This window comes from Ovis aries, chromosome 7 (assembly GCF_016772045.2).
Source record: "Ovis aries strain OAR_USU_Benz2616 breed Rambouillet chromosome 7, ARS-UI_Ramb_v3.0, whole genome shotgun sequence".
NCBI classification, from domain to species: domain Eukaryota; kingdom Metazoa; phylum Chordata; class Mammalia; order Artiodactyla; family Bovidae; genus Ovis; species Ovis aries.
Genome location: NC_056060.1, coordinates 4,990,634 through 5,017,807, shown reverse-complemented (window position 1 = coordinate 5,017,807; position 27,174 = coordinate 4,990,634). Strand labels below are relative to the sequence as shown.

The following is a 27,174-nucleotide window of genomic DNA, read 5'->3' as shown; positions in this document are numbered from 1 at the left end:
TTGAGGTTGATTTTAGCTCGGTAATGCTCTTGGGAAGATAAGATGGTCCTTACACCCTCTTTTGCCTGGAATTGAGGAAGGTATTACAGAAACATTAAAAAAATTTAAAAGCACTGGATTGAATATAGAAGTTCTGGGTTTGAATCCCAATTCCATCACCTACTCTGCGTTGGGCAGCTAATTTTATATCTCTAGACCTCAGTTTCTTCCTTCTATAGAATAGGGATGATAATACATAACTTGCCAAGACTAATTGCTAATAGGCATGAAATAAAGCCACCCCGCTCCAGTACTCTTGCCTGGAAAATCCCATGGACGGAGGAGCCTGGAAGGCTGTGGTCTGTGGAGTCGCTGAGGGTCGGACACGACTGAGCGCCTTCACTTTCACCTTTCAGTGTCACGCACTGGAGAAGGAAATGGCAACCCACTCCAGTGTTCTTGCCTGGAGACTCCCAGGGACGGGGGAGCCTGGTGGGCTGCCGTCTATGGGGTCACACAGAGTCGGACACGACTGAAGTGACTTAGCAGCAGCAGCAGCAGCGTGAAATAAAGCAGAAATTGCTGTCAGTGTTGCCGACTCTCAGGCTGCCTGTGGCCAGGCCAGGAGTATATTACAGGGGTCTTCTCTGTTTCAGACACTTGTAACTAAAACATAACACAGTGTTGTCAAGGCCATGACGTGAGGTTGTGTGGTTTGTGCATTTTTTAACATGCTCAAAGAAAGGTACGTGTCCTTTTAAGAACAAAGCCCCAAAGGCAAATTCCATGTGTGCTCAGCCTCACTGAAGTTTATGTAAATTGTTTCTTTTGGAGATCTAGCAGAAAGTTTAATATTAAAGCAGCTTGGTTTTGTTTAAAGTTCACCCTTAATACTTGTTGTTCATTTCTGTTTTGTTTCCCAGGGAATATACCTGGGTCATGGGCAATAGTGATTCAAGGTGGACATGGGATCGACTTTTATTACAGAATATTCTTTTCTGCCTTGAATAAGGGAGAGGAAGCTCTCAGACCAGTGTATACTGACTAAGAATAAATGGGGTGTTCCAATCCTGTTTTATCCTTAGCATTCTTTTCAGCTTCTTTGGAAAAGAGTTAAGAAGGAGAAGAAATATTTAGAACCAGAAGTTTGAAAATAGTGTCCTGCGAAGAACACAACTGAATGGTTCCCTGAAATAGTCAGTGTCTTTATCAGGAGGCATTTTACTGTGACGGCTCCTTAGTCATCTCTGCCCGGTTCAAGTGGGAGGAGGACATCACTGAGTACATTTCGAGGTCAGCCAGAGTTGTCCAATGGGCTTCCTAGGAGGAGCAGCAGATAAAGAATCCCCCTGCAATTCAGGAGGCACAGGTTCGAGCCCCGGGTGGAGAAGAGCCCCTGGAGGAGGGCACGGCAACCCTCTGCAGCATTCTTGCCTGGAGAATCCCACGGACAGAGGAGCCTGGCGGGGCTACGGTCCACAGGGTCGCAGAAAGTCAGACACGACTGAAGCAACTGAGCGCACACACAGAGTTGTCCTGCTCCAAGGGTGGGGAGGAAAGAAAGAGGTTGGGGAGTCCAAGTGTGCCCTTTGTTTGTGGGAACTTCTAAGGAGGAAGAGAGGAAGGGGGCATAGGCAAATTCACATACACTGGCTTGTCTAACCCAGTAAGCTTGTGAGATGAGCACCAACCCCCTTCACACATGGGCAAACAGAAGCGGAGAGGAAAGTACCTGCGGAGCCAGGGTTCAAACCTAGGTCTGTGGCCAGAGCCTGTGTACAGTGGAAACACACTGGAGGAAATTAATTTTCTGTAAAATTCCAGATGAGATTAGAAGATGAGGTTCTAAGGAATTTCTGATGCCCACTTTCTAAACTCTCTATACATGGTTAAATTACTTTCATACTGACCCTTGGCCTTGGGGAGCAATGTATCTTGAACCCCCACATTTTGTAAATGTTCCCATAGAGAGCACAGCAGCCCCTAAGAGGTGGATGCTGGGCTGTCACCTGAGCTGAGGGAAGTAAGCCCCCTCACCCCAGTTTCACAGCCATGAAACTCAAGTCCGAGCCTCAGCAAAATTACGAGCTGCCATATGCTGTGAGTTCTCCTGATGCGTGTAATTAGAATATACTTTGAAGCTATGAATCTAGGAATTTAAACATATGGTATTTAAATGAACAAAATTACTTTCCTGAATTTCACTCTGAGCCACTGAGAGTGATGTGAAAGTCAGACGCCTGTTCATTCCAAGGAGAGTCTCACACACAGCCTTCCTGAAGGAGCCTCATCCACAGAGGGGAGAAAGGCAGACTCGGGCACAGTCGGCTCAGTCCATACATTCATCCAGACAACAAATATTCACCCAGCGCCTCCTCTGCACCTGGCTCATTGGGAAAACTTCAGTGTCCAAGACCAGCGTGGCCCCTGCCCTCCTAGAGCTTAACTGTCTAGTGAAGTGATTGGCTTGAAACAAACCATCACACTAGTAAAAATTGCAATGAAAATAAATGCTGTGAAGGGAAAAAGTAGGACTTGTTTATGGAGGAACTCAGGAAGGCCTCCCTAAAGGAGTAATACTCAGACTAAGATGTGAAGTACTGGTATTAGCCAGGCGAATAGGGAGGGCAAAGTTTCCCAGAAAGAAGAAACAGCATGTCCAGGGACCTTGAGGCCAGAAGCAACTTAATGAGTCCAAGGAACATAGAGCAACCTAGTAGGACTAGGATTCAGTGAGCAAGGGGAGCGCAGCAGCAAACAAGACCGTGGGCCTAGACAGGAGCGGGCGTGAAGGCCCCCAGCTAGGGAGCTCACTTGTCTTGATTCCAGAGTGAAGGGAGCCCGGCAAGACGGTTGACGTAAGGCCCGATGGGTGGCGGACAGCTTGGCTGAGGACGCGGGAGGTCAGGCGAGGGTAATGGTGACAAGGGTGTGGCAGGGCAAGGGTGTCGAGGCTGAAGATACACCCAGGGTTCTGCCGGTACTGACACGGAGGTACATGGAAGAGCTGCAGAGATGGTAAAGGGCTCCATGTGACCGTTGGATTGGAGGCCCTGGTGACGATGACCTTGACACATGATAATCACTAGCCCTAGTTTTGACCCAGGGACGAGTAACGGCACTCCCAGCCCAAGTATCTCGAGCCAGATCTCATGCCACTTAAGCCCTTTGCAAAGACTGCCTCACACAACAACCCCAAGAACCTCTGCAGTAAGAACTCTCATCCCTACTGAAGCATGAAATCCAAGGCCCCGCCAGCTGGGCCAGAATGGTTCAAGTCCACTGGCCAGGACTTCCTCCCCTTGGGCGGTGGGTAGGTGGGCACTGCTAACCTTTGCTTCTCTAAATTTCCGGTATTAATAAATTCCAAGTTCCTCTTGCTCCCAAGTCTCCCCATCCCTCTCTTTGCAGCCAATTCTTTGTTATTTTGAAGTCGTTTTCTTGTTTTTCAGAGTAGCACATGCTTTAAGAAAATCAAATTCTACTAAAAGGATTTTGCCCCCTGTGATCATTCTTCCCCAGTAGCAGACTGAAGTATCGCACATTTCACTGTTTAAAACATTCCACGTATCTCCTTTTGCGTCCAGAAGACAAACTCTGTGACCCAGGCTGCCTGCCAGTCTCTTCTGGTCCCGTTTTCCTTGTTACTACCCAGCTCTAACCTCTAGTTTTCCAAACAAGCTTTTCCTACATCATGGCATTTGCACCTTTTCCCGCTACATGGACTGCTTTTCCGCTAGACTTTTCATGCTTACCTCCTTATCCTTTGGGACTCAACTAAGAGGCCCTCCCCAGCTAGAATACACCGCCTCCCTTGATCCTCAGTGTTCCTGTGTATCACAGCACCCAGTTGATTTCTTTGGTTGCACTCACCAAAACCACAACTGTCTTTGTTGACTAACCACTGTCAGGCTTCCTGCGGCTAGAATGTCAGTCCAGGAGGGCTGGGCCCAGGTCTCTGATCCCACTGTCTCCTCGGAGCCTAGCCCTGTCCCAGAGGCAGAGTAGGCGCTCACTGTAACATTGATTAAATGCTGAAATGCCCCTATGATGACATCTCAGAGCAGCTGTGCCTCCTGTTTCCAGACTTTTTGGATATTCTGCAATCTATTTATTATACTTTTTCTTTTCAGTTGATTCTATTTTCTCAAATTTCTAGACCCTGTAGTTCAGTCCTTCTAGGAACCCTGTTAATGAAGGTGCCATTACCCCCTTTTATAAATGAGATGGATACAATGATGCTGGCATGGTCTCTGGTACACCTGGACTCAAAAGGCCTGCAGGGCCCTTCCCCTCCATTTGCCTTGCCTGTGACCCTGTGCCCTGTGTGCCTCGATCCCACACACTTCCAGAGCCCTGCTGGGACCGAGTCATGGTTTTGTAATGGGTACCTTTAGAAGTTTGTACTTTTCCCCAGCATTTTATTTTTGAACTTACAGAAAAGCTTAAGGAGTAGTATGACGTACACTCCTGTAACTTGTACCTTGATTCAGAAGCTGTTAGCATTTTGCCATATTTGGCTTATCTATTCCATCCACATACTTTTTTTCGCTGAACCAGTTCAGAGTAAGTTGCGCTGTCATAATCCTTCACTGTTAAACACTTCAGCTTAAGAATATCCTCCTACATGCCGTTATTCATTATCCCTCTGATTCTGTCCTTGATAGAATGTTATCTAATGTGTGCCAGTGGTAGCCTTGACTGCTGTTTGGTTTTGCTTTGGGTCAGGATTCAGTCAAGCATCACACATTGTGCTTGGCTGGTATGCTCTTCTGCTTCCTGTCATCTAACACAGCTGCCAGCCTTTACTTGTCTCTCGTAACAGGACACTTTTGAAGAGTCCAGGTCAGTTACTTCATAGAACACCGCACAACTGGGGTGGTCAGCTTATTCTCTCATGAGCAGCAAGAACACAGAAGAGATGAGGGTGGCTACCCCTTTCCAGTGCATTACATCAAGAGGCAGGAACATCAGTGTGGTCTCACTGGTGTGAAGTTGGACCATATGGTCAGGGAGTCCCTAAGAGACTTCTCCCGTGTTCTCTTCCCAGAGGGTGAAACTCAGTCTCCCGTTCAGCCTTTCATTTGGTGAACTACTGAATTGATTTAGTAGATGGAAAATTGGTCCCTTTCTAGTCATGTATTCCTTCTACATTTCTTAACTGGCCTTCTGATAAAAATGACCTTCCCCTTCTCCCTGCACTCATTCTTATTTACTATGGATTTGGGACATTTTAAAATTCAGTGTGTTATAGTCCCATTTTTTTGGCCATTATTTACCATCATATTGTTCAAAATGTGGCCAACAGAAACTAATATGTCCCCATTAGTTTCTAAGCATTCCCTTACTTTCTTATAAAAAAAAGTTCCAGGTTCCCCTTGTAACTTCCTTGCCATGATCCTAAAATCAGCCTTTTTGCCAAGAGTTCTGGTATTTTTTAGTGGGGAGTGGGAAATAGTATTTCAAAACCAAGATCTAGGTGCTGAGTATGCTGATTGCTACTGGGACAGCCATCAGTTATTATTGCTTCTAGGCCCTTTCTGACAAGGGCTAGTAAATTATGTAATTTAAAAAAAATGAAAGTTCATACTGATACCTGTTTCCACTTCCACAGAATTCTTCCTCTTCCTGTTCCTTAATTCAATCTTGTCTCCCATAGTGAGAACCCTTGCTTTATTCTCAACATGAATGTTTATTCATTTGGTCTATCCTGCAATACATACAAAATGGATTCAACAGAATTACGATTAACCAAAATCATGACAGACTTACCATGTAAAATTTAATATCTTTGCAATTCTTTTCAGAGAGTAGTTCTCCAATTATATCCATTTGAAATAGTTTCATTATTTAATATAGGTTTGTTGTCTAAATCAACAAAGGAAAAAGAACTAAAACCAAGGCTTTTTTTAATACTAAAACCTGAGGTCCAGAGAGAACCAGAACAAAGGACCTTTCAGAAATGGGCCTTTGACTTGTAGCCTAGTCACTCATCAACAAATCTTTGCCTACACCCTACCTACCAAAATTCCGTCTTCCCCAGTCATAGAGGAATAGAAAGTCGTTCGGAACAGTGCCGCTGACTTTTTCCCTCTTGCAGAGCACTTGCGGAGCTCAGTGATTGACCGGAAAGACTTAATAATCAAAAGAATCAAGCCCAAGCCCCAGCAGGGGGACGACATCTCCGTGGTGGACGTGGAGAAGCAGATCGAGGCCTTCCGCAGCCGCCTGGTCCGCATGCTGGGGGAGCCGCTCGTCCCGCAGCTGCAGGACAAGGTGCGCCTCCTCAGGCTCCTGCTCTTCTTTGCCGCAGACCTGAACCCCGACTCGGAGGTCTCTCCATAGGCCTGGAGCAGCACAAGGTTGTCTGAGGCACTGAACACCAAGAATACCTCCTGAACTCCACCTCCAACTGCTTGGAAGTCCCAGAAGGATAGAAAGTAGTTTAAAATCTAACAGGACCAAACCTACCTTATTTATCTGTAGGCTATGATAACTTTCTAACTCTTTAGTAAACATCTTTTTTTTTAACAACCCTGTCCTAGCCTCTTCTCAGATATGACTTAAATACATATGGTGTATATATTTTTTAATAAATTATTTATGTATACTTTTTTTGAAACAGGTAATACTGTATGCACTATATGTTTAACATTTCCATTCAAGATGTGAAAAAAAGAATCCATGTGCTAAACAAATTTGAGACATCAATGTTACGTCATTCAAGGTACTGAGAACCTGTTTCGAAAGAGAAAGATGTTTGTGTCCCTAACGGAAAACAAACATCCTATATCGGACCTGTGATATTGCCTATTTGTGGCCAGTCTGTTAAGACCTAACGTAATGAAGGGGGATAGAAACAAAAGTATTGAGTGTGCTGCAAAAAGATTGATGTTAAAAGGATACAATAAAAAGGCAATGGTGTTTCAAAATATCAAATTTATCATGCTTAGGTTTCATGACTGAGCAGGCAGAATGGAGTAACTTAATGAAAAAAAACTTCCATCTACATTTGAGAAAGTAGTACGGATTTTTATTGTCAAAACAAGTAAGAGATACAAGCATAACAGAAGACACAAATAAATTAATTCTGATCATCTGAGACTCCAGGGTGTCTCTGGGGGAAGGTCAGCTCGGCTCCTTGTGTAGACACAATACCGTCCAAAGCAAGAGACAGCAGGAACGGACGGTGTTCAAGACAGTGGCTGCACGTGTACAGTGAAGAGAAATGAGAGAGTGGCTTCCCCAGTTCCTTCCTCAGCGAGGTATGTTTACGAAGGCATGAGGCTCATTTGAGGGGAAAATGATTGCATACAGAAATTTTTTAATTCTTCTGCCTCCCAGGAAAAAAATTTCGAAGCCCTAGCCTGAGCAAGAAAATCAAACTAGAGTGACAGCAGTTTCCCATGAACCTCAAGACTACATTCCAACTGCAGCAAATGGAAGCTAAATTAATGTCACTTTAAAGTGCAACAAAGGATGTGTTAAGACTAGTGTTTGTTCTGTGACACGCAGAAGAGAAGCACCCCTCCCACAGCACAGGCCCCAGAGGTCCCACAGCAAGGGCTGGCTGCGGGACACAGGCCCACGAGGTCCCCCAGGACGCGAGGAGACGCCGGTGCCAGCACAAGCGGGGGGTCCCTGCCGGGGCTGGCTCCTAGCCCTACCCAGATCTCAAGCAGGCCTTGGGTTCCCTGACTGACCAGACCGGAGCACCCAGCACCAGCACCAGCACAGCCGTGAGGGCCGAAGCTGCCTGCACTAGCCCACGGACATCCCCTCGCCATGGTCTGTCCACGCGCACCTGGACAGTGGTGAAGGAATCCTGAAGCCTTGGTTTTGGAACAACGCAGACAGTCACCTAGTAAGCAGTGGCCCAAGTTCTGGGGAGGTCCCCATACACCACTGCTCAAGTTCAGTCTAACGTTAAAGCAATACAAAATGGCTTTTCCACACAAGGACAAGCTTTGCACTAATGTTTCGCAAAAACCAATTATGTCTCCATCTAGCCTCAGTCTGATTTTCACAAAGACAAAACTTTTCCTATGTCAGAGCCAAGGTAAAGGGAGCTGGGCTCGATACCCTCGATGCAGAGCCCCCGGGACAGAAAGCTCTAGAAGCCAGTGGGTGTGAGAACATTCAAGTCCCGGGGTTTGAGGCTGTGGGCCCGCGGCAGCTGCTTCGTCCCTTCCATCACTGGGATATCCATCTTGGGCGGCTTGAACGTTGCTGGCTCCTCCGTCCTCCGGGTGGCTTGTCCGCGCATCACTTCCATTGGAGAAGGCTTCTGGGCTCCTTTGTAGGCTTGGATGGCAAAGCCTCCTGCAGAAGGAAACCACAGAGCAGACAATTTCAAGATCTGTCGGCAGTTACCAGCAAACGTGGTCAAACGCCCACCACGCTGCTTTCTTTAGGGAAGAGGGTGCCCCACCTGACTCAGACTTCGGGAGGGATCTCGGTCCAAAGAGGCTCCATTTATCAGCTGAGCTTCTGTCTTTATCCCCGCTTCCAGAATCCATGGTGCTAAGACTGGGGCCAGGTAAGGCTGTGGCAGAACCAGAAGTGAACCAGCCTCTGAAGAGAAAGGATAAAATGCCAGGTAACACATCCTTTTGCTCCAGCTCTAGAAGTGTTCCCTGCTGAGGCCAGGGGCCGCCAGCTCCCGCCCCTGACTTGGAAGCCTCGGGCTGAGCCCCCGGCTGCTGGGGCTGGTGAGGTGCTCACCTGCTCTTCTGCTTAGGGGAGGCCTGGGGGCTGCTGCTCGGGGTGGACTGCGTGGACGCTGGCTGCCTCTCCTCTCTTGCTGTCTCTCCACTCTGGAGCTTTAGTTTCTGCTCACATGGGTTCAGAAGAGAGACTTTGTGAAAGTCAGAGCAGATACAAGACAGCCAAGTTAGGGTGCAAACAACCTGCCTCACTCTAACTTCAGGAAAAGGACATGTCCGCAGGCGCGCCCTCTGGGTTACAGGACAGATGTTCTCCGGCTCTGCCGTGCTAGGTAAAAGGCCGTCTTTTAAAAACATGTTTTCATCAAATACATCTCAAACATCTCTGTACTAACTTCACACCAGAGCTTCTGATTTCCACACATTCACAGCCAGTAAGTGGAGGAGCCAGAAGCCCCGCCGTGGGCCCTCCTCAGCGCTCCTCCCTGCCTCTCCTAGGCCCAGCCTCGGCGCACCACTCTCTCCAGCTCAACGCTCCCTCTGTGAGCCTCTCCCTCCCATACCCAGCCACCCGGTGCTCTGGGTGCAGTAAACAGATGCCTAACCACAGACCAGCAGTTTTCCGGGGAGACAAGCCTGCCTGTCTCACTGCTCCTGGGCCAAGGCTTCCACACATCTCCATGCCCCGGGGCTAGTATGCCAATGCCCAGGCTACGCTTAAGTGCCCACGTGTGAATCCTCTCCATCCTCAGCATGGGAAGCTATGTGAGCTGGCATCTCAGCCATCCTCATGTTCTGCAACCAAGATGCAGAAGATGTGCCGGACTCAGCTCCATGGGTGCATGGGGTGAACTGGGCACGTGAGTTTGGAATGGCACCCTGGAAAGCTGTCGGTGTCAAAGGCTGACGGAGCTCCTCCAAAAGCATGTCTCGTCTGAGAGCCTCAGCTGGACACCAAACCAGCCCTGACTCCCCCACGGCACAGTTTTATGTGTGTGCAAAAATCATTCGGGACACCCATTACAAAAGGCAACCATCGTCTACAGTGTCTTGTATCTCTGCCACAGGCCACTAACTACATTATTCCTCCTTCTATATATTGTATATCACGCCTCCGAGTAAGCCCCTTCAGGAGCCAAATTCTTAGAAGATTCTGGAATATGAGAAAGAATCCACAGGGAATAGGGTATCCAGAGATTTGAGTTCAGATACTGTGGATGTTTAAATACATAACCTTAAACCTGTTTCTTCATTTACAAAACACGGATAATAGAGTCTATGTCAGAGGATTAATAAGATGAAGTGAATATAAGTGCTTGATAAATCTTAAAAGCAGCATTAATTATAAAATGATAGTCCCTGAAAGAAAATCATTTAAAACTATTTTACTGATACATTTGGTCATTATAAACCTTACTGAAGGGGCTTCCCAGGTGGCTCAGTGATAAAGAATCTGCCTGCTAGTACAGGAGAGATGGGTTCAATCCCTGGCTCAGGAAGATGCTCTGGAGAAATTGAAAATGACAACCCACTCCAGTATTCTTGCCTGGGAAATCCCATGGACAGAGGAGCCTGGTGGGCTACAGTCCATGGGGTTGTGAAGAGTCAGACAGGACTTCGTGACTAAACAACAAAAGCCTTACTGAAAATTCTTTATTTGTTCCAATTTTAAAAATCAAAGAGCAGAAACATCCCAATTCTACACTATCTAAATTTTTTTAAAATTAAATTAGAACCTGACACTCCTTCCCATCCAGTGTTACCTCTGAGGTTCCCAACTCTCCTTTCTCACCCTCGGTCACTCACTAGCACAGAGTGACCCACGTTGGCTCTGCTGTTCATCACGTGCTCACACGGATCAGCCCAGAATCTCATCTGACCCTCCGACCCAAGCTTTATAGGCAGATAAGCAGAAACGAGGTTGAGAGCCCTGGACCTTTCAGCTAAAGTGCAACCACTCTGGAGGGGGACTAAACCAGCTCTAAATTCCTCATTCAAGTCTCTCCCCACCACTCTCCTCAACCCCCAACTAGCTGAGCGGGAACTCCTGAACCACAGCTGCGCTCAGGCTGTAGAGGACGAGGGTTTGTGTGTGTTCAGTTCCTAAGAACAAGCTTACGTGGAGTGCTTCTGCCACTCGAAGGTACTTGGTCTCCTCAGTGGTGAGGCCCTTGTGTGGGGTGTAGCCGGCATCTCGCAGCCCTGCCTGTTGCTCAAAACGATGAATGCTCTCCTGGTTCTGTTCTGGGGACAGAGGACATGATAGTCATGGCCATCCCCCACCTCCCATCGCAACCTGGGGGAGATAACATAGCCACCATTCTCCCCGGGAGCAAGAGCTCACACTGGCTGTCTGAGAGAGGATCCCCCAGACAGGCGTCATGGCAGCAATTCTCAATCTCCCACAAAGCGTCTCTGAGCAGAAGGAAGCCCCCTGACACAAGCTAAAGAGCAGGTTACTCCTAAAGAGACAGCCGGCCAAACTCCAGGGAAACACTCCTCACTGTCCTCTCATTTGTACCCCAGGACATTTTCTGTTATTCATATTTAGACACGCGGCACAGAGAAGGCAGCGGACATTCAGAGACAGTGCGAGCTCTCCAACACAAAGCTTTCTCAGAGCCTCACCACCCTCTCTCAGACCTCTGCCCAAAGAGAAACCAGGCCACGCTTAGGCCAGGCGGCACCAGGGTAGCAGTTAGATCTGAACCCGAGAGAATGTGCCTTGAACTGGCCGAGGTCTACCGACGCGGTGCTTCCCACGGTGCGCGCAGCTGCCCGCCACAGGGCCTGGCACAGCATCTGATCGTCTCATCACCGGTGTCAGTGACGCCCTGGGCGACTGGAATTTCTGCCTGACCTGCACACTCTGCGTAATACACCCCTCATGGGTGAGAATGTGGCGGCTGTGGGCCAAAAGTGCAGACGCCACAGGCCCTTCAGGACTTAGTTCTTCCCCTTCCAAGAGGCTAGTTTATTTCCATCAGAAGTAGAAGCAAGGGAAAACAGACACACACTAAATGTATAAAGGTGTTTTCCAGTCTTGCCAGGTAGTCACCTGAAAATTTTAAAAGCAGGAAAGGACTTCTTCATGAATACACTAATTTAAATGCAGCTTTTTTAAAAAATTAAGATTATACCAACATCAAAAGTTTATGGCAGTATTAGCTGAAAAAATAAAACGGTTTATTATACCTACAATTATGTAAAAATATGCTTACAGGTGGACATAACTAAGCCAAATAAGTATCTGAGTGATAACAATATATACTGGGGTTCTACGATGTTTTATGCTGTTGGTAACCTGTATTTTCAATAAAGAAGTTCTACTGCTCAGAAAGAACAATGACTAAGCTTCTTAACACTGCCAGGACACATTCTCAAGGTTGCAAAATACAAGTAGTAGCTGCTGATTCAAACAGTGCATTTCTGTGTGAATAAGAAACTAAGTCCAGGTAAGAGTCTGAACTTTCGGTTCCTGGGTGAGCTCTTCAGGAATTGCCCAAGACTAATTGGCGCCCTCCCCGAGCTCATAAACAAGGGCTTCTGACCTCCAACGTGCCCTGCCCCCAGCAGAGGCTGCTGCGGACAAGCAGAGCTCTGTATCTATTAACTGTTAACCTCCCACGGCAACTACAAGGACCCTCCAGAACCACTGAGTTTAGAGAACTTGTCAGGATGTTTCTAATTCAGGCTATCTTGTTTCTAGTCTCATCAGGACCATAAATCACATATTCTTAAGACTAAAGACTGGTGCCTCAAGGTCCAGGAAAAAGAACAACTCTGAGCCATTTAATTTAAAAAAGTAAGTGCAGGGCAGGTGGGTGATGCCTGAGGGGGTCTCCTCTAGCAGAGCCTGAGACAGCAGCAGCAGAAGCCCCTGGCCCCTGAGCACTGTGCTATCTAACCCTGCCACCTACTGCGGGCCAGATCCCCCACCTCTTGGAGGGGGAACAGCCGCCACGGTTAAGGCAACTTGCCCCAGGCCACACTGATGGACGGGGGAAAGCAAGGCTGTAGCAACAGAGCAGCGGGAGTGCCCCGAATGAACCGCAATCCTGAGCACTGGGTCAATCTCCCGCCTTTTCAGGCTGGCCTCGGCGGGGCTTGCTGAGGACAGACACTGAGGCAGGCGGGCATGCAGAGCCCCTAGCAGCTGGCTGCGGGGACTCAGCTCTCCCCCGCCCCACTTGACTCTATTCCGAGGGCGCAGAGGCTTACTTGTGATCAAAGAGCTCATGATGACATGGGTCGCTTTGGCCTTCACCACAGGGGCCTTCTCTGCACTGTGAGTGGCCGGCAGCGGGGCCGGGGTGCGCGGGGAGACGCTGGGCTCTCCCTCCTCCACCTGCTCAAGATGGGAGGGGGCGTGTGAGCCAGACACAGAGTCACAGCCTCACCCCCCCTTCAGGAGCAATCAGATCTGTGAGGAAACACGTGAAGGGGGCTGTCATCCCCACCTGGTTAGCTATAGATGATGCACAGCGACAGCACATATGAGATGATACAGAGAGCCTGTATTTACATACTCATAGAAGTGGGAGAGCCAGAATCGGAAGCCCTGGGCTTTACTGTCCTCCCAGACTGTGTCCAGTACACTATATTACCACGCCCTAAGGACGCAGAGGAGACCTATCACTAGGCGTTGACTGTGTCCCGAGCACCATCCCTGCTTTTGCGCGATTAACCACTGCATCTACTAAGTAGTTCTGGAACCCTGCCGAGCGCCAGCATCCACTGGAGGGCTTGTTAAACAACTGCTGGGCCCCACCCAGAGGGGATTCAGGAGGTCTGGGCAGGGGCTCAAGAACGTTATTTCCAACAAACCCCCAAGTGATGCTGTTGCTGCAGGTCCCGAGACCACACTTTCTGGACCACGGCTCTAAAGGTCCAATAATGGTCCTTTAAAACACACCAGAAAGTCTCCATAGCAATTCGTCTTTCATGCGAGCAAGCTGGAGCATGCTGCCTTCCCTCAGCTCAGCACCTGACGCGGTGCTCGGCGCTGACTGGAAGCAGAGAAGTGGGCTTCCTCCTTATTCTCTGCTTCTCCAAAGGAGCTGAGAGGAAATATGGTCAGAAAGGAGGGGAGTAGACGGAAAGTACTGAAATGTGTCCCTGTTACAAAACAGGATTTAAACTTCTCAGCCACAATCTAACTAACTCGAGTAAAACCTAAATAAACCTCTGCTTCCTCACTTGGAGGACAGCTGCGGGTGGGGACGCAGATGCCTAGGGCGTAGAGAGTTAGGACCAGCGGAAGCATGCACGCAGAGTGGGGCTGGGCTCCCCGTGGAGAACGGCTGTTCCAAATGTCAGCTGTCCCAGCTGGGGCACAGCCGAAGACTGGACCCACATTCTTTGCCTCGTGAAGCAGGCAGGAGCCTTCACAGATGCAGAGGGTGGCGGGCCGCCCAAGCCCCAAGCCCCATCAGGAGCCGCGCTTATTATCCCCTGCTCCAGTCCCGGGAGCCTGCTGCTGTGGCGCCACCGGCCGCTGCCAGGCCCTTCTCTCCTGCTACTGCCCGCACTTTTTACAGAGTGCTTCCACCTCAGTAGCTGACTGGGTCAGATCTTGGTAGATGACTAATGTGGGGAATGCGCCCTGGAGCTGCAGGGGACTCCTTCATGGCGACAGCAAGAGGCACCCCATTCTAAGAGCCTGACAGGGCGGGCGCGGGTGAGTGGGGCACCCCCATTAGAAAGGAAGGCTCAGATACGGCTCTACCGAGAGAGGCGGGCTGGGAGCCAGTCACAGCATTGGCTCCACACAGAAGATGGGAGCCTCCCTGCTATCTCTTCTTTAATCCCCACAGCAGCTCCATGACAAAAGTATTTTCATCTCTCACATGAGACGCTGCCTCAGGGGTGAGGCCAGGCTCACGGCGGGGGCACAGGCTGTTCGGGGTTCACCCCCAGGGCTGCTTACACAGGGGCTTTACCTGCCCTCAGGACCCGAGCCGTCACACGACCCCACAGTGCAGCGCGACCGCAGGTGTGGGTAAGGAGGAGTCACCTGAACTGGGCAAGGCTAGCTAATTCAGGCAATGGCATTCCACTCCAGTACTGTTGCCTGGAGAATCCCATGGATGGAGGAGCCTGGTAGGCTGCAGTCCATGGGGTTGCTAAGAGTTGGACACGACTAAGTGACTTCACTTTCACTTTTCACTTTCAGGCATTGGGGAAGGAAATGGCAACCCACTCCAGTGTTCTTGCCTGGAGAGTTCCAGGGACGGGGGAGCCTGTTGGGCTGCTGTCTATGGGATCGCACAAAGTCGGACACGACTGATGCCGACTTAGCAGCAGCAGAAGCACCAGCTAATTCAGGCAATGGGACCACTTTCTGGCATCTTGGTCGTGGGAAGTCAGAGGTGAGAATAGACAGTCAGGAAGCAGAGGCTCCAATAACACGCCTGCAGCCAACATGTAAGAAGCATGAGCCCAGCTGCACAAAGGGCTGTGAGCACAGATCCGCGCGTGTGCCTGCGGCAGGAGGGCCAACAGGGAGGCAGCTTCCCGGGGACGGCACAGGACGGGCACCTGAGACAGGACCGCACGAGGAGCAGCGCAGCACATCTGCCACGCCCTCCACCAGATGCTGCAGAGGGGTACAAATCAGACGCAGCCCTGCCCCCAGGATGCTAATGGAGGGTGCCGTAACACAGCAGGGATGCTGACAGGGTCCAGAGGACACTGGAGACCTGCAAAGCAGGGGGACAGTTTACTGGGAGGACAGAGGAAGACCACAGAGGAGACTGAGATCGAGCTAAGACTCAAAGGATGCCGTCTGTCAGGCAGATGGGACAGGACGGGGACTGGGACTGTTCCAGGCAATCGGAGCAGTGACAAGCAGAGATTGAGAGGCATCCAACACCCTATTAAGCACAAGAAATCTCAGGAAACTGGCAAGGCTGGATCACGGCATGTGGGGCGCATGGTGTTCAGAGGACCAGGACCATGCAAATCCAGACTAAGACTAAGGAGCTTGGACTTAATACTGTGGAAACGGCAGGGGCGGGTAACGAGAGAAGACAAGGCCACGCTAGTTTAAAATGATAAAGGAAAAGAGGCCCACCAACCCCACAGGGAACATTAACATGTACAAAGATGAGTGGGTGCCCCACTCGCTGGGTGCTGGGAGCCACCGGCGGCTTCAGGAGCAGAGGAAGGAGAAGGAAGGGGCTGGGCCTGCCAGCGGCACTCGGCAGGGTCAGATACCTTGGCGAGGTGCTGATACTTGCGCTCTGGAATCACTGGCTTCCAGGGGATGCTGCCCATGTCCGATGGAGGAGGAGTCATGGGTGTAGGGTCCTCAAGGGCATCATCATAGCTGAATGCCCGGCGGTACATCCCGATGGGCAGGGACATCTTGCCTAGAGGCCCACTAGGCTCAAGAGCTAAGAACAGAGACACTGGTCAGGATGGGTTTACCAGCTGAACATACTGGTAGCTTTAAACTAATTTGTCTGTAGGCAGGAAGGCTCTGAAACACTTCTGGGACAAAGCAATAGCAGCTGGTTCTAGAACAGCTAACCCAGGCAAGGTAAGGAAACAGGACAAAGCCGTTCCTCTCGGCCTGCCACTTTGGATTCTCCACTTCACCCACACAGCGGCCCTAATCCATCTTCATGGATTAGGAAACCAAACAATTCAATTTACCTGAGCCAGGTCACATAACTTCAAAGTGCAGTAAGGAATCAAAACCCAAACCCACCTGATTTCAAAGCTTGTATTCTTTAGGCCATCACCCCGTGGCAATCCCAAGCATCTCAACTCAGGCAAAACTGAGGATATGAAGTCTTAGGAATCCCTGGCAGTCCAGTGGTTAGGACTTGGCACTTTCACTGCTGAGGCCCCAGGTTCAATCCAGGGTCAGGGAACTAAGAGTCCATAAGCCTCATGGCCTGCACCACCCACCCCCAAAAAAAGCATGAAGTCTTGTTCCCATTTTATACTACAGATGAGTGAGTGAAGGCTCAGAGGTGACAGATCCTGCCTTTCCTACATCTCCTCAGAAAATGAGCAATATGACGTGCTGGGCACACTGGGTGTCCAGCAGCGTCCAAAACAGTTTCAAATGTTCCCTGTGACTCAAAAGAGCAAAGGCAATGTCCATCCAGAAACTACTGGCTACTGTTCTCTCAAAGCACTACCAGCTGACCCTGCTATTCCTGCCCACTGGAACGCCCCACCCTGACCCAGGCTCCCACTTCCAGGGCGCGCTCAGCTCTACCAGACCAGGGAGCAAAGTTCACTTTGTTTGCGGATCCTTTCAAACCAGGACTAATGCCCGATCCTGCCTTCAGGCTGACATTTTCCTCTTGCTATAATTACACAACCACTTTCTCCAAAACATCAACCTGTGTGGCAGTTAAGTCCCAAACCAGCAAAGACATTCTATGTAAACAGAGTCGGACAAGCAGTTACCCTTACTATTATGATTTGTAACAATTACCAACAAATCCTTAGAAAGAGGATTAGTAGTTGCCTGGAACTGGGTGGAGGGAGGAGCCAAGGCAGGGATAAGGCATGACCACTGCAGGGACAAGGCTTCCTTTTGGGGGTGAGAAGATATTCTGGAGTTAGGCAGTGGTGATGGTTGCACAACTCTGTCACTACACTAAAGATCGCTACTGACCTGTTCACTTTAAAATGGCTGATTGTATAGTATGTGGATTATCTCACTCAAAACACACACAAAAGCAAATAACAATTACCAAGTACCTTCCTTGTCAAGCACGCATCCCTCATCTTTTCTAATCCTCATTAAGCAGATATTCTTCCCCTTTTCCAGCCTGGGAAACTGAGGCACGGATCTTAAACACCCCACTAGCAAGCATGAGGTGAAACCAGCCAGCACTCACACCCTCCATGCTCCCCACCCTTCAAGCAGCAACCTGGTGCATGCAACCCTGGGGCCCAGACGCCCACAGGGAGGTTACAGTCAGCACAACCACAGCGAAAGACAAACAAGCACAAGCTGACGGGAGGCTGAGACTCAGGATGGATCCGTACCGAAAGACAGAGGGGAGACTCCTATCCCTCCACTTAATTTGGGAGCAATTTCACAAACATCTTAAAGACATCCCAATAGCCTTCCTAAAAATAATAAAGTCAGGTAGTATTTATGAGGAAATATATTCCCCAGTGGCTGAGCTGGAAAAGAATCCGCCTGCAATGCGGGAGACCTGGGTTGGGTCCCTGGGTTGGGAAGATCCCCTGGAGAAGGGAATGGCTACCCACTCCAGTATTCTGGCCTGGAGAATTCCATGGACTGTCGCAAAGAGTCGGATACAACTGAGCGACTTTCACACATATTCCCATAAGTAAGAAAACAAAAATTTTTCTGGGCAGTAAGTAACTATTCGATATTAACTTTTGATTCACAATTTTCATTTATTTGATGTTTGACCTGCACAGTAACCCTGAGAGACAGGCACTATCACCTATACTGAGACTCAAAAACTGATTCAGGGACTTCCCGGGTGGTCCAGTGGTTAAGAACCCACCTTCCAGGGCAGGGGACAGGGGTTCACTCCCTAGCCAGGAACTAAGATCCCACACGTTATGGGGCAACGAAGCCAGTGCACCTTCACTGGAGAGCCCGTGCCCCAACTACCAAGGCAGGCCTGCAGGCGCCGCAACTGGAGAAAGCAGCCCGCACACCACAACGAAGACCAGTGCAGCCAGGATGATGATGAACAGATTTTTAAATTTGTTTTAAAAATTGAGTGATTCAGATTTTAAAAATCACTAACCACTCCCACTGAAACAGTCCAAGGAAGGATCAGTGGCTTCACTAACCCAGAAATTACCACCCTGTAAAGAACCCAGGACTCACTAATTGCAGTGAATATTCTCATAACTAAGTTCAAGGTGCCTTGAAATCAGGCTGGTGTCTTTTTTGCTTTGACTTTCATTCTTCCCAATCTCCTACCTCCTCCTCACAAAAAAAAAGGGGCGAGTTTAGTCATTTTGGTACAAGAACTATTCTGAATTTTGACTTGATACGTAAGAAACTGACAAATCTGTCATATGCTTAAGCGCAACGGGGCTTCCCTGGTGGTGCAGAGCGTAAAGCGTCTGCCTGCAACGCTGGAGCCCCGGGTTCCATCCCTGGGTCGAAGTTAGATTTTGCGTTCATACCCTGGGTGGGTTAATAAGATAATATGTTAAGATTTAATGTGATAATAAGATAATACTAATCATTTAATAGGATTATATTAATAAGATAACAGACTGGCATCATTTAAATAGTAAGTCTGAATGGCAGAGAGTAACTATTAACATCTGGTTCAGAAAAAGTGGTTTCTGTCTAGTTTAAAACCTTAAAGGGTAAAACATAACTTTATCAAAAAGAACTAAGTTTACCAGGCACTTCTGGTTGTCTCGAAGCCATTGAAAGACTGGGATCCAGGCGCTTTTCCTACACAGATTTTGAGCTGAGTTCCCCGCCACCTAATAAAAATAACAAAGGGTATTTTCTTACAGGCAACACCGAAGACTAGCTCCAATGCTGTTCTTTCAACAGGCACACAGAGTTTTATGGCTTTAACACATAAAGAGCCGATGAGTGACAGACACGCCAAGGGAGAAAAAAAAAAAAGGATAGAGTCAAAGGACTCAGTGTACCCGTCACTGATCTTAACACCCATGATATGACAAAGACGCCATGCAGAGTGAAAAGGTCCCCTTACCAGAGAGAGATGATGCGACGATTATGCCGACAGACAGCTATCAATGAGGAGCATTGTCCAGCTGCTGCAAATTAGCGAAACTGCTCAGGAAGAGTCCATCCATTCCAGAGGTTCTGAGAACAAATAACCAGCGTTGGCACAGCCCTGCAGAGTCTGCCAAACATCTCCCTGTATTTCATGTTTTTGCCACAACAACCTAAAAAGAGATACTATACTCATTTTATTTTTCAGTAAGTTAGGGCTCAGGGTCAAAATAACCTGACCCACAGCAAGCGGCCAGGGATCAAGTCAATCAATTCATTCTTTGTTGCTAGTACTGACTGATACTCAGACAACGCTTATCTTGTGTTTTAACCCTTGGGGCAATCCATTGTTTACTCCCACTTTAGAAGAAACTAAAAAGGAGAAGTGACTTGTCCAAGGTCACAGATAAGTGGCCCATCTGTAAGGCAAAGCTCTGAGGAAGCCGTTATTAGCTTTCAACTTGCTACACTGGCCCCCCTACCGTGATGAAGCTCAGACGGCAACCACGTAAAGAGCATCGCAGAAGCCAAAGCTCCATCAACCTCGGAGGCCAGGGAGCGTTCCGACAAGGCCACCTCCCCTTCCACTTCCCGGGGCCCGGCCCTCCCCCTGCCCCGCAGAGCTCTGACTTCTCCTTTACCAGAGGCAAGACAACGCCACCAGGAGGCGAAAGGCCTGGGCTGACTCACCGCCTCTTCCACCCAGCGAGGCTTAAGAAGACTACGGAGATTAGGGGCAGGGGCTGGCTCAAGATGAAGGTTTCCCGGGGCAAGGCAAGGAGGAGGCTGGGGAGCTGAAGGCGGGCAAGGGTGGTCCAGGACCAGGCCGGCTTGGTAGAGGCGGGGCCGGGCGCCGGGGCCGCGGGGGCGTCATCGCTGAGGAACCCCGCGGTGGGAGGAACCCGCCGCCCCCCCCGCACAGAAGGCGGAGCGAAAGCCGCCCGGTGCGGTCCAGCCAAGCTCCGAGCCTGAGGAAGCCCGCCTGAGGGAGGGCAGCGCGAGGCCCCAGGCCCGGGCCTGGCGGGGACGGGGGCCAGGCCGTCCTAAACAGCGGAGCCCGAGCCCCCGGGAGGGCAGGCCCGGCTCCTCCAGTTACCTTTCCGTCCGCCGCCGCCGCGGAGCTGCCTGCGGCCCGGGACTAAAGAGGCTCCAAAGACCCACGTCTCTCGAAAGGCTGTTGCGCAGTCCGGATCCAAGCCATGGTGTGAGCGGCGCTGTGCCTGTGGCGACACAGAGGGTCCCCGACGCCAACCTGGGAGGGAGAACAGGATACCAGCGGCCGGCAGCCTCCCTGATAAACTCTCCCGAGGCTGCGTCACTTCACGCGAGACCTGGCAGGATGAGGGCGGGGCTCGGAGCATGCTGGGAGTGGTAGTCCACGACCCGGCAAGCCCCGGGATCACCACGGGCACTGACGGTCTTGGGCTCAGGGCTCCGTGTGTCTAACTCGCCAGCTCCCAGAAGAAAAGCGCCCTTTGACCAGACGACAGAGGATGAGATGGCTGGATGGCATCACGGACTCGATGGATGTGAGTCTGAGTGGACTCCGGGAGTTGGTGATGGACAGGGAGGCCTGGCGTGCTGCGATTCATGGGGTCGCAAAGAGTCGGACACGACTGAGCGACTGAACTGAACTGACCAGAATTCTATGCCTGGGCCTGTGACAGGCTGAGGACAGACTGAGATAGCACGGTAAAGTGACACTCTCAAACCTTTTTCATTTAGGGAAGTTGACGTTCAGAGAGATGTGAAGGCACTTTGACTAAGAAGACCTGAAGTGAGCAGGGACCCTCTTCCAGGAACTGCTGGGTTCATATTAGTAGCAGGGTTCATACTTGTAAGCAGGACCAAAACGGGAAGCAAGCAGCGCCTGCCTCTTCTAGGTGGTGGTGGTGGTGTTCGGTCGCTAAGTTGCGTCCAGCTCTTTGGGACAGCATACACTACGGCCAGTGAAGATCCCGTCTTTTGCTATCTCCCGCAGTTTGCTCAAATTCATGTCCATTGAGTTGGTGATGTTACCTAATCATCTTATCCTCTGCAACCCCCTTCTCCTTTTGCCTTCAATCACTCCCAGCATCAGGGTCAATTCCAATGAGTTAGGTCTTCCCATCAGATAGCCAAAGTATTGGAGCTTCAGCATCAGTCCTTCCAATGAATATTCAGCATTTCCCCAGCCATCTGGAGATAAAACCACATGGAACTGTTTTTAAAATGATCAATTCCCTGTCAGATGCCAGTCCTACTGGGGTGACCACTCGCAGATGAAAATCGCGATAATCTGCAATAATTAAAAGCTCTCCAGGTGAATCTTATCTTAGGCAATTACAGGTGATGTAAGGATAGGTATAATTTTCTTCACTCAGTTTTGCCATCTCATCCTAAAACGACTGCCCACAATTTCTTCCTACCCTAAATTTACCCAGAACATTGTGGTCATGCTGATATTCTTAAATCAGAAACGTCTTTATCTGATTCCTATGAAGACTTCAGTGACTCCCCTCTGCCAATAACATCCCACATCCCTTCATATCAGTGAAGGGACCTCTGGTGACCTATCTAAGTTCACCTCCCCACATTCCTTCCCTTGGGCCAAAGCTACTGAGCCACCCACTCCTGTTACCACCGCTCCCATCTTTTACCTAACTCAGTGAGTGAGTCAAAGTCCCTCAGTCATGTCCAACTCTTTGCAACCCCATGGATAGTCCATGGAATTCTCCAGGCCAGCATATTGGAGTGGGTAGCCCTTCCCTTCTCCAGGGGATCGTCCGAACGCAGGTACAAACCCAGGTCTCTGGCATGCGGGCAGACTCTTTACCAGCTGAGCCACTAGGCAAGCCCTACCTAACTCAAGTCTTCCCCTTTGACCTCTGGCTTATCTTTTTGTTCCAAGAAGCCTCTGCATCACTCTCATCCTCAAAAGAGTCCTTTCTTTCTTGGGCTGTTTGAAGCTTCCTCAAAAAAACTGCCCCAGGTTGTCCTAAACCTTTGAGCTTTTTCATATAACAAATTTTCTTCCATATGGGAATAGGCATGACTTTATGACCATCTTTGCAAGCAAGAACATCTTCTGAAAGAGCATCCATTTAACTGCATTGGGAGAAACGAATATTTTATGCAAATCCTTGACCCAAGATGCTTTTGTTTAAGTCCTTTATGAAAAGTAGGTCTCCATAAACAAATTAGGGGGAAAATTTACTCCTTGGTACTCTGAATAAAGCAAATAGAAATTTTAACTGAATTTTGCCAGGTCTTAAAATTGTAACTGGATTTTATTAGGAGCCCAAAATAAGTGACAATCATAAGTAATTTTAAATTAACTTCAGGTTATAGAAACTTCTTTCACAGGACACTGCTGCGACTTTTTTTTTTTTTTTTAATTCTCAAGGTCACTAACATAATTGGGTAAAACTGCACTAAGCAAATATCAAACCAGTTTTAGAAGATTATGCTGACTTCATATCATAATTACTGATACTGTATGCTGCTAAAACTATTTCAGATGAAATTCTTCCAGGACTTAAATAATCTAACTCTTTTAGAACCAAGTCAATGGTTGTTTTGGTAAACAGAAGTATTCACAGAAAACAACTTTTCTCTGGTTAAAAATACAAAATTGGAAGACACTTTAATTTTTTATATCTTCAGTATAGATGTGACATTAGGATGCCCACAACCTCTTTAATTTCTATTTTATATACACTTTCCCATATAATTTATACTCTCATCTGGTGATCTATACATTTTGAACTTCTTTTCCTCTTTATTTTAAACTTGAACTGGTATAGTCTCAAATCTTATGAAAGTTCTGCATTCATCAAACATTCAGTTATATTCTCCCACTTATAATGAAAGGGCCAGGCTTTCCATTAAGTATGCAGCTTTATTTTTAGTCAGATTGTTTTACTGTAGAGCTTTATTAACCTTTTTCACTTGGTTCAAACAGCTAGGGAAAGGTCTCTAGCACCAAAGAACAATATTCAATAAGGACATTTAATAGATCTATGTCACCCTGCTTATTTAACTTATATGCAGAGTACATCATGAGAAACGCTGGGCTGAAAGAAGCACAAGCTGGAGTCAAGATTGCCAGGAGAAATACCAATAACCTCAGATAGCAGGTGACACCACCCTTATGGCAGAAAGTGAAGAGGAACTAAAAAGCCTCTTGATGAAAGTGAAAGAAGAGAGTGAAAAAGTTGGCTTAAAGCTCACATTCAGAAAACGAAGATCATGGCATCTGGTCCCATCACTTCATGGGAAATAGATGTGGAAACAGTGGAAACAGTGTCAGACTTTATTTTGGGGGGCTCCAAAATCACTGCAGATGGTGATTGCAGCCATGAAATTAAAAGACGCTTACTCCTTGGAAGAAAAGTTATGAGCAACCTAGATAGCATATTCAAAAGCAGAGACATTACTTTGCCAACAAAAGTCCATCTAGTCAAGGCTACAGTTTTTCCAGTGGTCATGTATGGATGTGAGAGTTGGACTGTGAAGAAGGCTGAGCGCTAAAGAATTGATGCTCTTGAACTGTGGTGTTGGAGAAGACTGTTGAGAGTCCCTTGGACTGCAAGGAGATCCAACTAGTCCATCCTAAAGCAGATCAGTCCTGAGTGTTCATTGGAAGGACTGATGCTGAGGCTGAAACTTCAATACTTTGGCCACCTCATGCGAAGAGTTGACCCATTGGCAAAGACTCTGATGCTGGGAGGGATTGGGGGCAGGAGGAGAAGGGGACGACAGAGGATGAGATGGCTGGATGGCATCACTGACTCAATGGACGTGAGTCTGGGTGAACTCCAGGAGTTGGTGATGGACAGGGAGGCCTGGCATGCTGTGATTCATGGGGTCACAAAGAGTCAGACACGACTGAGTGACTGAACTGAACTGAATCTTCCCTTAAACATTTTCTTCCTAAATTTATCCTAAAGATAATAGACTATTTTTAAAAAAAAAGAAAAAAAAAGAAGAGGAAGGAATTATCTTCTTTACACCTTCTACTTTCACAACTAGTTTCACTTTTGGCAAAACTTAACAACGGCCTTATAAAGAGCTAGGCATTTCTAGTCTCCTGCCCTAAACTGGAAAGACTTTTTTAGAAACTTAAGATATGTATGTGCTGTACTGCAATAGATGCTTTAACGTTTCTGACCGTATTTAAGGGTTTCTGACGTGGTGCAGTGGTAAAGAATCCACCTACCAATGCAGGAGACACAAAAGACACAGTTTGATCCCTGGGTCGGGAAGATCCCCTGGAGGAGGAAATGGCAACCCACTCCAGTATTCTTGTCTGGGAAATCCCATGGACAGAGGAGCCTGGCGGGCTTCAATCCACAGAGCTGCAAGAGAGTCATACACGACTGAGCGTGCACTGTATTTAATTCCAGAAAAACCTCGAAAGGTTGCTATTATTGTCCAAACTTTCAGACTAGAATTTAAGTCTCAACTAGGTAAGTAACCTGCTCGAGATTCTTTAGCTAGTCCCCAAGAGGTAAACAGTGTGATCCCAAAGCCCGTGTTGTTTTTAGTACATATCAATGCCACCTTCAAATCCTTTGCCTTATTCTCCACTATCTACCAAATGTAATACAGTTAGTTTTTAGCTGGGTGGTAGAAATCACTAGGATCCAGAGAAATGTCTTGTTCCAGGACACACACCTATTTAATAAGTCTAAACCTCCCTACAACAATATTAACATGGGGACAAAAATCAAAATCTTCAGCCAGACCTTTTAAAATATAAGAAATTAAATATCAGAGTTGTTCTCAAATGTTTTGGTCCTTAGGAGGATAACTGACTTTCTAATTATTATACTAATGAATGTGATGTTTTAATAACCTAAAATGAAAAATTAATAGGTGATTAATGCTGTGAATATAAATAAAGGCAAACCCTTACTGTACAAAGCAGTATAAATAAAACCTACAAGAATGGAAGCCATGGGAAACAGTCATGTCTGAATCTAAATTCGATTAGAATAACTTGGCTTGCAGCAACAGAACCCAATTCAATATAGTTGGAAGGAAAACAGGGAATCATATTAGAATTCCTCAAATTGGCACCAACTAGGTGAAGATACTCACATTCCTCCCACTTTAAAAGTTAACACCTAACACCTAAATCTATACTATCTTATCCCCTCCTTTTTTTCACTAGGACACACAGAATATTTGCTTACCTACAAGATTTTTATAAGAATATACTTACCTGACAAAGACAGAATACCAGTGAGTTTATGTTTAAGAAACTTTTCTCTCTCCTCACAGGCTCTAATCCCATAAGTCAGTAAGAGACTGGTGATAGGTAAGAGCCTTTCTTTAATAGATATAGTTCAGTTCAGTCCAGTTGCTCAGTCGTGTCCGACTCTTTGCGACCCCATGAATCGCAGCACGCCAGGCCTCCCTGTCCATCACCATCTCCCGGTAGTACTTTTAAATTTTAAGACAAGAGAACCTGAAGATTCTGAAGGCATAAGTTGGAAAGACACAAAAGGGACAAAGTGTAAATAAGTCATCAGTTAATCGAACAGAGTGACACTTTAATTTATGTGAATTCAAACAGGATTCACTTATATGACTTCATCTCTACACTGTGCAAACAGAGATAGAATACTAACTAAATAATTGTTGCTGCTTAGTCACTCAGTCGTGCCCAGCTCTTTGCGACCCCATAGACTGTAGCCCACGAGGTTCCTCAGTCCATGGGATTCTCCAGGCAAAATCCTGGAGTGGGTTGCCACTTCCTTCTCCAGACTAAATAATGAGGTCCACCATTCCCTGAACGAGTTAAGTCCTGAAGTCAGCGAGTGTGAGATGCGGAATGTGTCTTCTGCTTCCTCGGTCAGTGTGTGCTGAGATCTCACGTGTACTAGGGTGATTCTAGGGCTAAAAGACAAACATGCACTCCAAATCTAAGTGTTCAACTACAGAAACAGCAAACAGCTCCAACAAACTTCGGAAGAAAAATAATACAACTGAAACTGACTTATGAAGAAGTGTTATGTTAGGATCCAACGCGGTGCTTTCCTAAGGAATTGCCTCTCCCTCCCTGAAACAGTCTCGTCTCTATGAGATCGCCACCTTCTGCATTGACCTTAGAGACCCTAAAACCCATCTCTCCATGAGAATCCTTATACATAAAAGAAAAAAAGAAACCATCCATCACTCTTTCTAAGATTAATGTGCAGGAAGTTTATGGGAGGAGCTGGCAGAAATGAGGATTAGGGACAACTATGTGGGTTAATAAAGGCAGTCTTTGAATGTAAAGACTTGGGTCAACCTGCATTATGAATCACTTAATGTAATTTTCTGTGACTACCATATACCTTCTTGAAATAATGACTTACAGTACCAGAGTTTGTCAATATGAGGAACAGAATAACAGTATTACTAACGTATAATCACTGAGCCACATGTTGCATTAAATTCAATGAATATGTACAATCTAACATCCAAGTTTGTCAACTGATTCCTTTTAACATATGCCAAATGAGGCGCTTTTTTGACAAAATAAAAATAGTGATTGAGCACATAGAAAAACAAACTTCAATGTCCTCAAAATGTATAAGAAAGTGAGATTTTTTTTTAAAAAGAGAGCAAAAACAAAAGAACATTCTTAAGATCTTCAAAAGCATCTTATTAATAAAGTGGTTTGAAGTTTTATTCATAAAGTGGAGTGAAGGGGGACAAGGAAACATTTATCTCCCCCCGATAACTGATACGTGACACGCGCACCCTTAAAAGAAGGTGGAGCTTAAAATATGTGAGCAGAACAACAAATGGAGAACACAGCTCTGAAACAAAGTTCCA

The 27,174-nt window shown here is 47.6% G+C and overlaps 2 protein-coding genes and 1 long non-coding RNA gene across 6 annotated transcripts in view; 2 read left to right on the top strand and 1 right to left on the bottom strand.

Moving 5' to 3' along the window:
• Nucleotides 1-6,601, top strand: part of SIMC1 (SUMO interacting motifs containing 1) — an 82,843-nt gene extending 76,242 nt beyond the window's left edge. Inside the window, exon 10 of the mRNA XM_027971463.3 lies at nucleotides 6,080-6,601. Within this exon, the coding sequence (XP_027827264.1) occupies nucleotides 6,080-6,324 (245 nt within the window). The 3' untranslated portion in view covers nucleotides 6,325-6,601. The remainder of the gene's footprint in view (nucleotides 1-6,079) is intronic.
• A 389-nt stretch (nucleotides 6,602-6,990) lies between these two features.
• Nucleotides 6,991-20,677, bottom strand: KIAA1191 (KIAA1191 ortholog). Of its 4 annotated transcripts, none has more exons than XM_027971464.3 (9): nucleotides 20,462-20,677; nucleotides 19,343-19,455; nucleotides 19,017-19,103; nucleotides 15,864-16,042; nucleotides 12,867-12,996; nucleotides 10,765-10,889; nucleotides 8,704-8,810; nucleotides 8,411-8,553; nucleotides 6,991-8,301 (listed from the first exon to the last, which is right to left on the bottom strand). In XM_027971464.3, the coding sequence occupies exons 3-9, from the start codon at nucleotides 19,042-19,044 to the stop codon at nucleotides 8,093-8,095; spliced, it is 921 nt and encodes a 306-aa protein (XP_027827265.2). In that variant the 5' UTR covers nucleotides 19,045-19,103; nucleotides 19,343-19,455; nucleotides 20,462-20,677; the 3' UTR covers nucleotides 6,991-8,092. The 4 variants fall into 4 exon arrangements, with proteins under 4 accessions (XP_027827265.2, XP_004010238.3, XP_027827266.2 ...); XM_004010189.5 differs by having other exon boundaries at nucleotides 12,867-12,993; XM_027971465.3 differs by having other exon boundaries at nucleotides 20,056-20,485.
• Nucleotides 20,678-20,753: 76 nt separating this feature from the next.
• Nucleotides 20,754-26,813, top strand: LOC132660151 (uncharacterized). Its single transcript, XR_009601399.1, has 2 exons — nucleotides 20,754-21,667; nucleotides 23,398-26,813. It is a non-coding gene; the product is annotated as an uncharacterized LOC132660151 (long non-coding RNA).
• The last annotated feature ends 361 nt before the right edge of the window (nucleotides 26,814-27,174 follow it).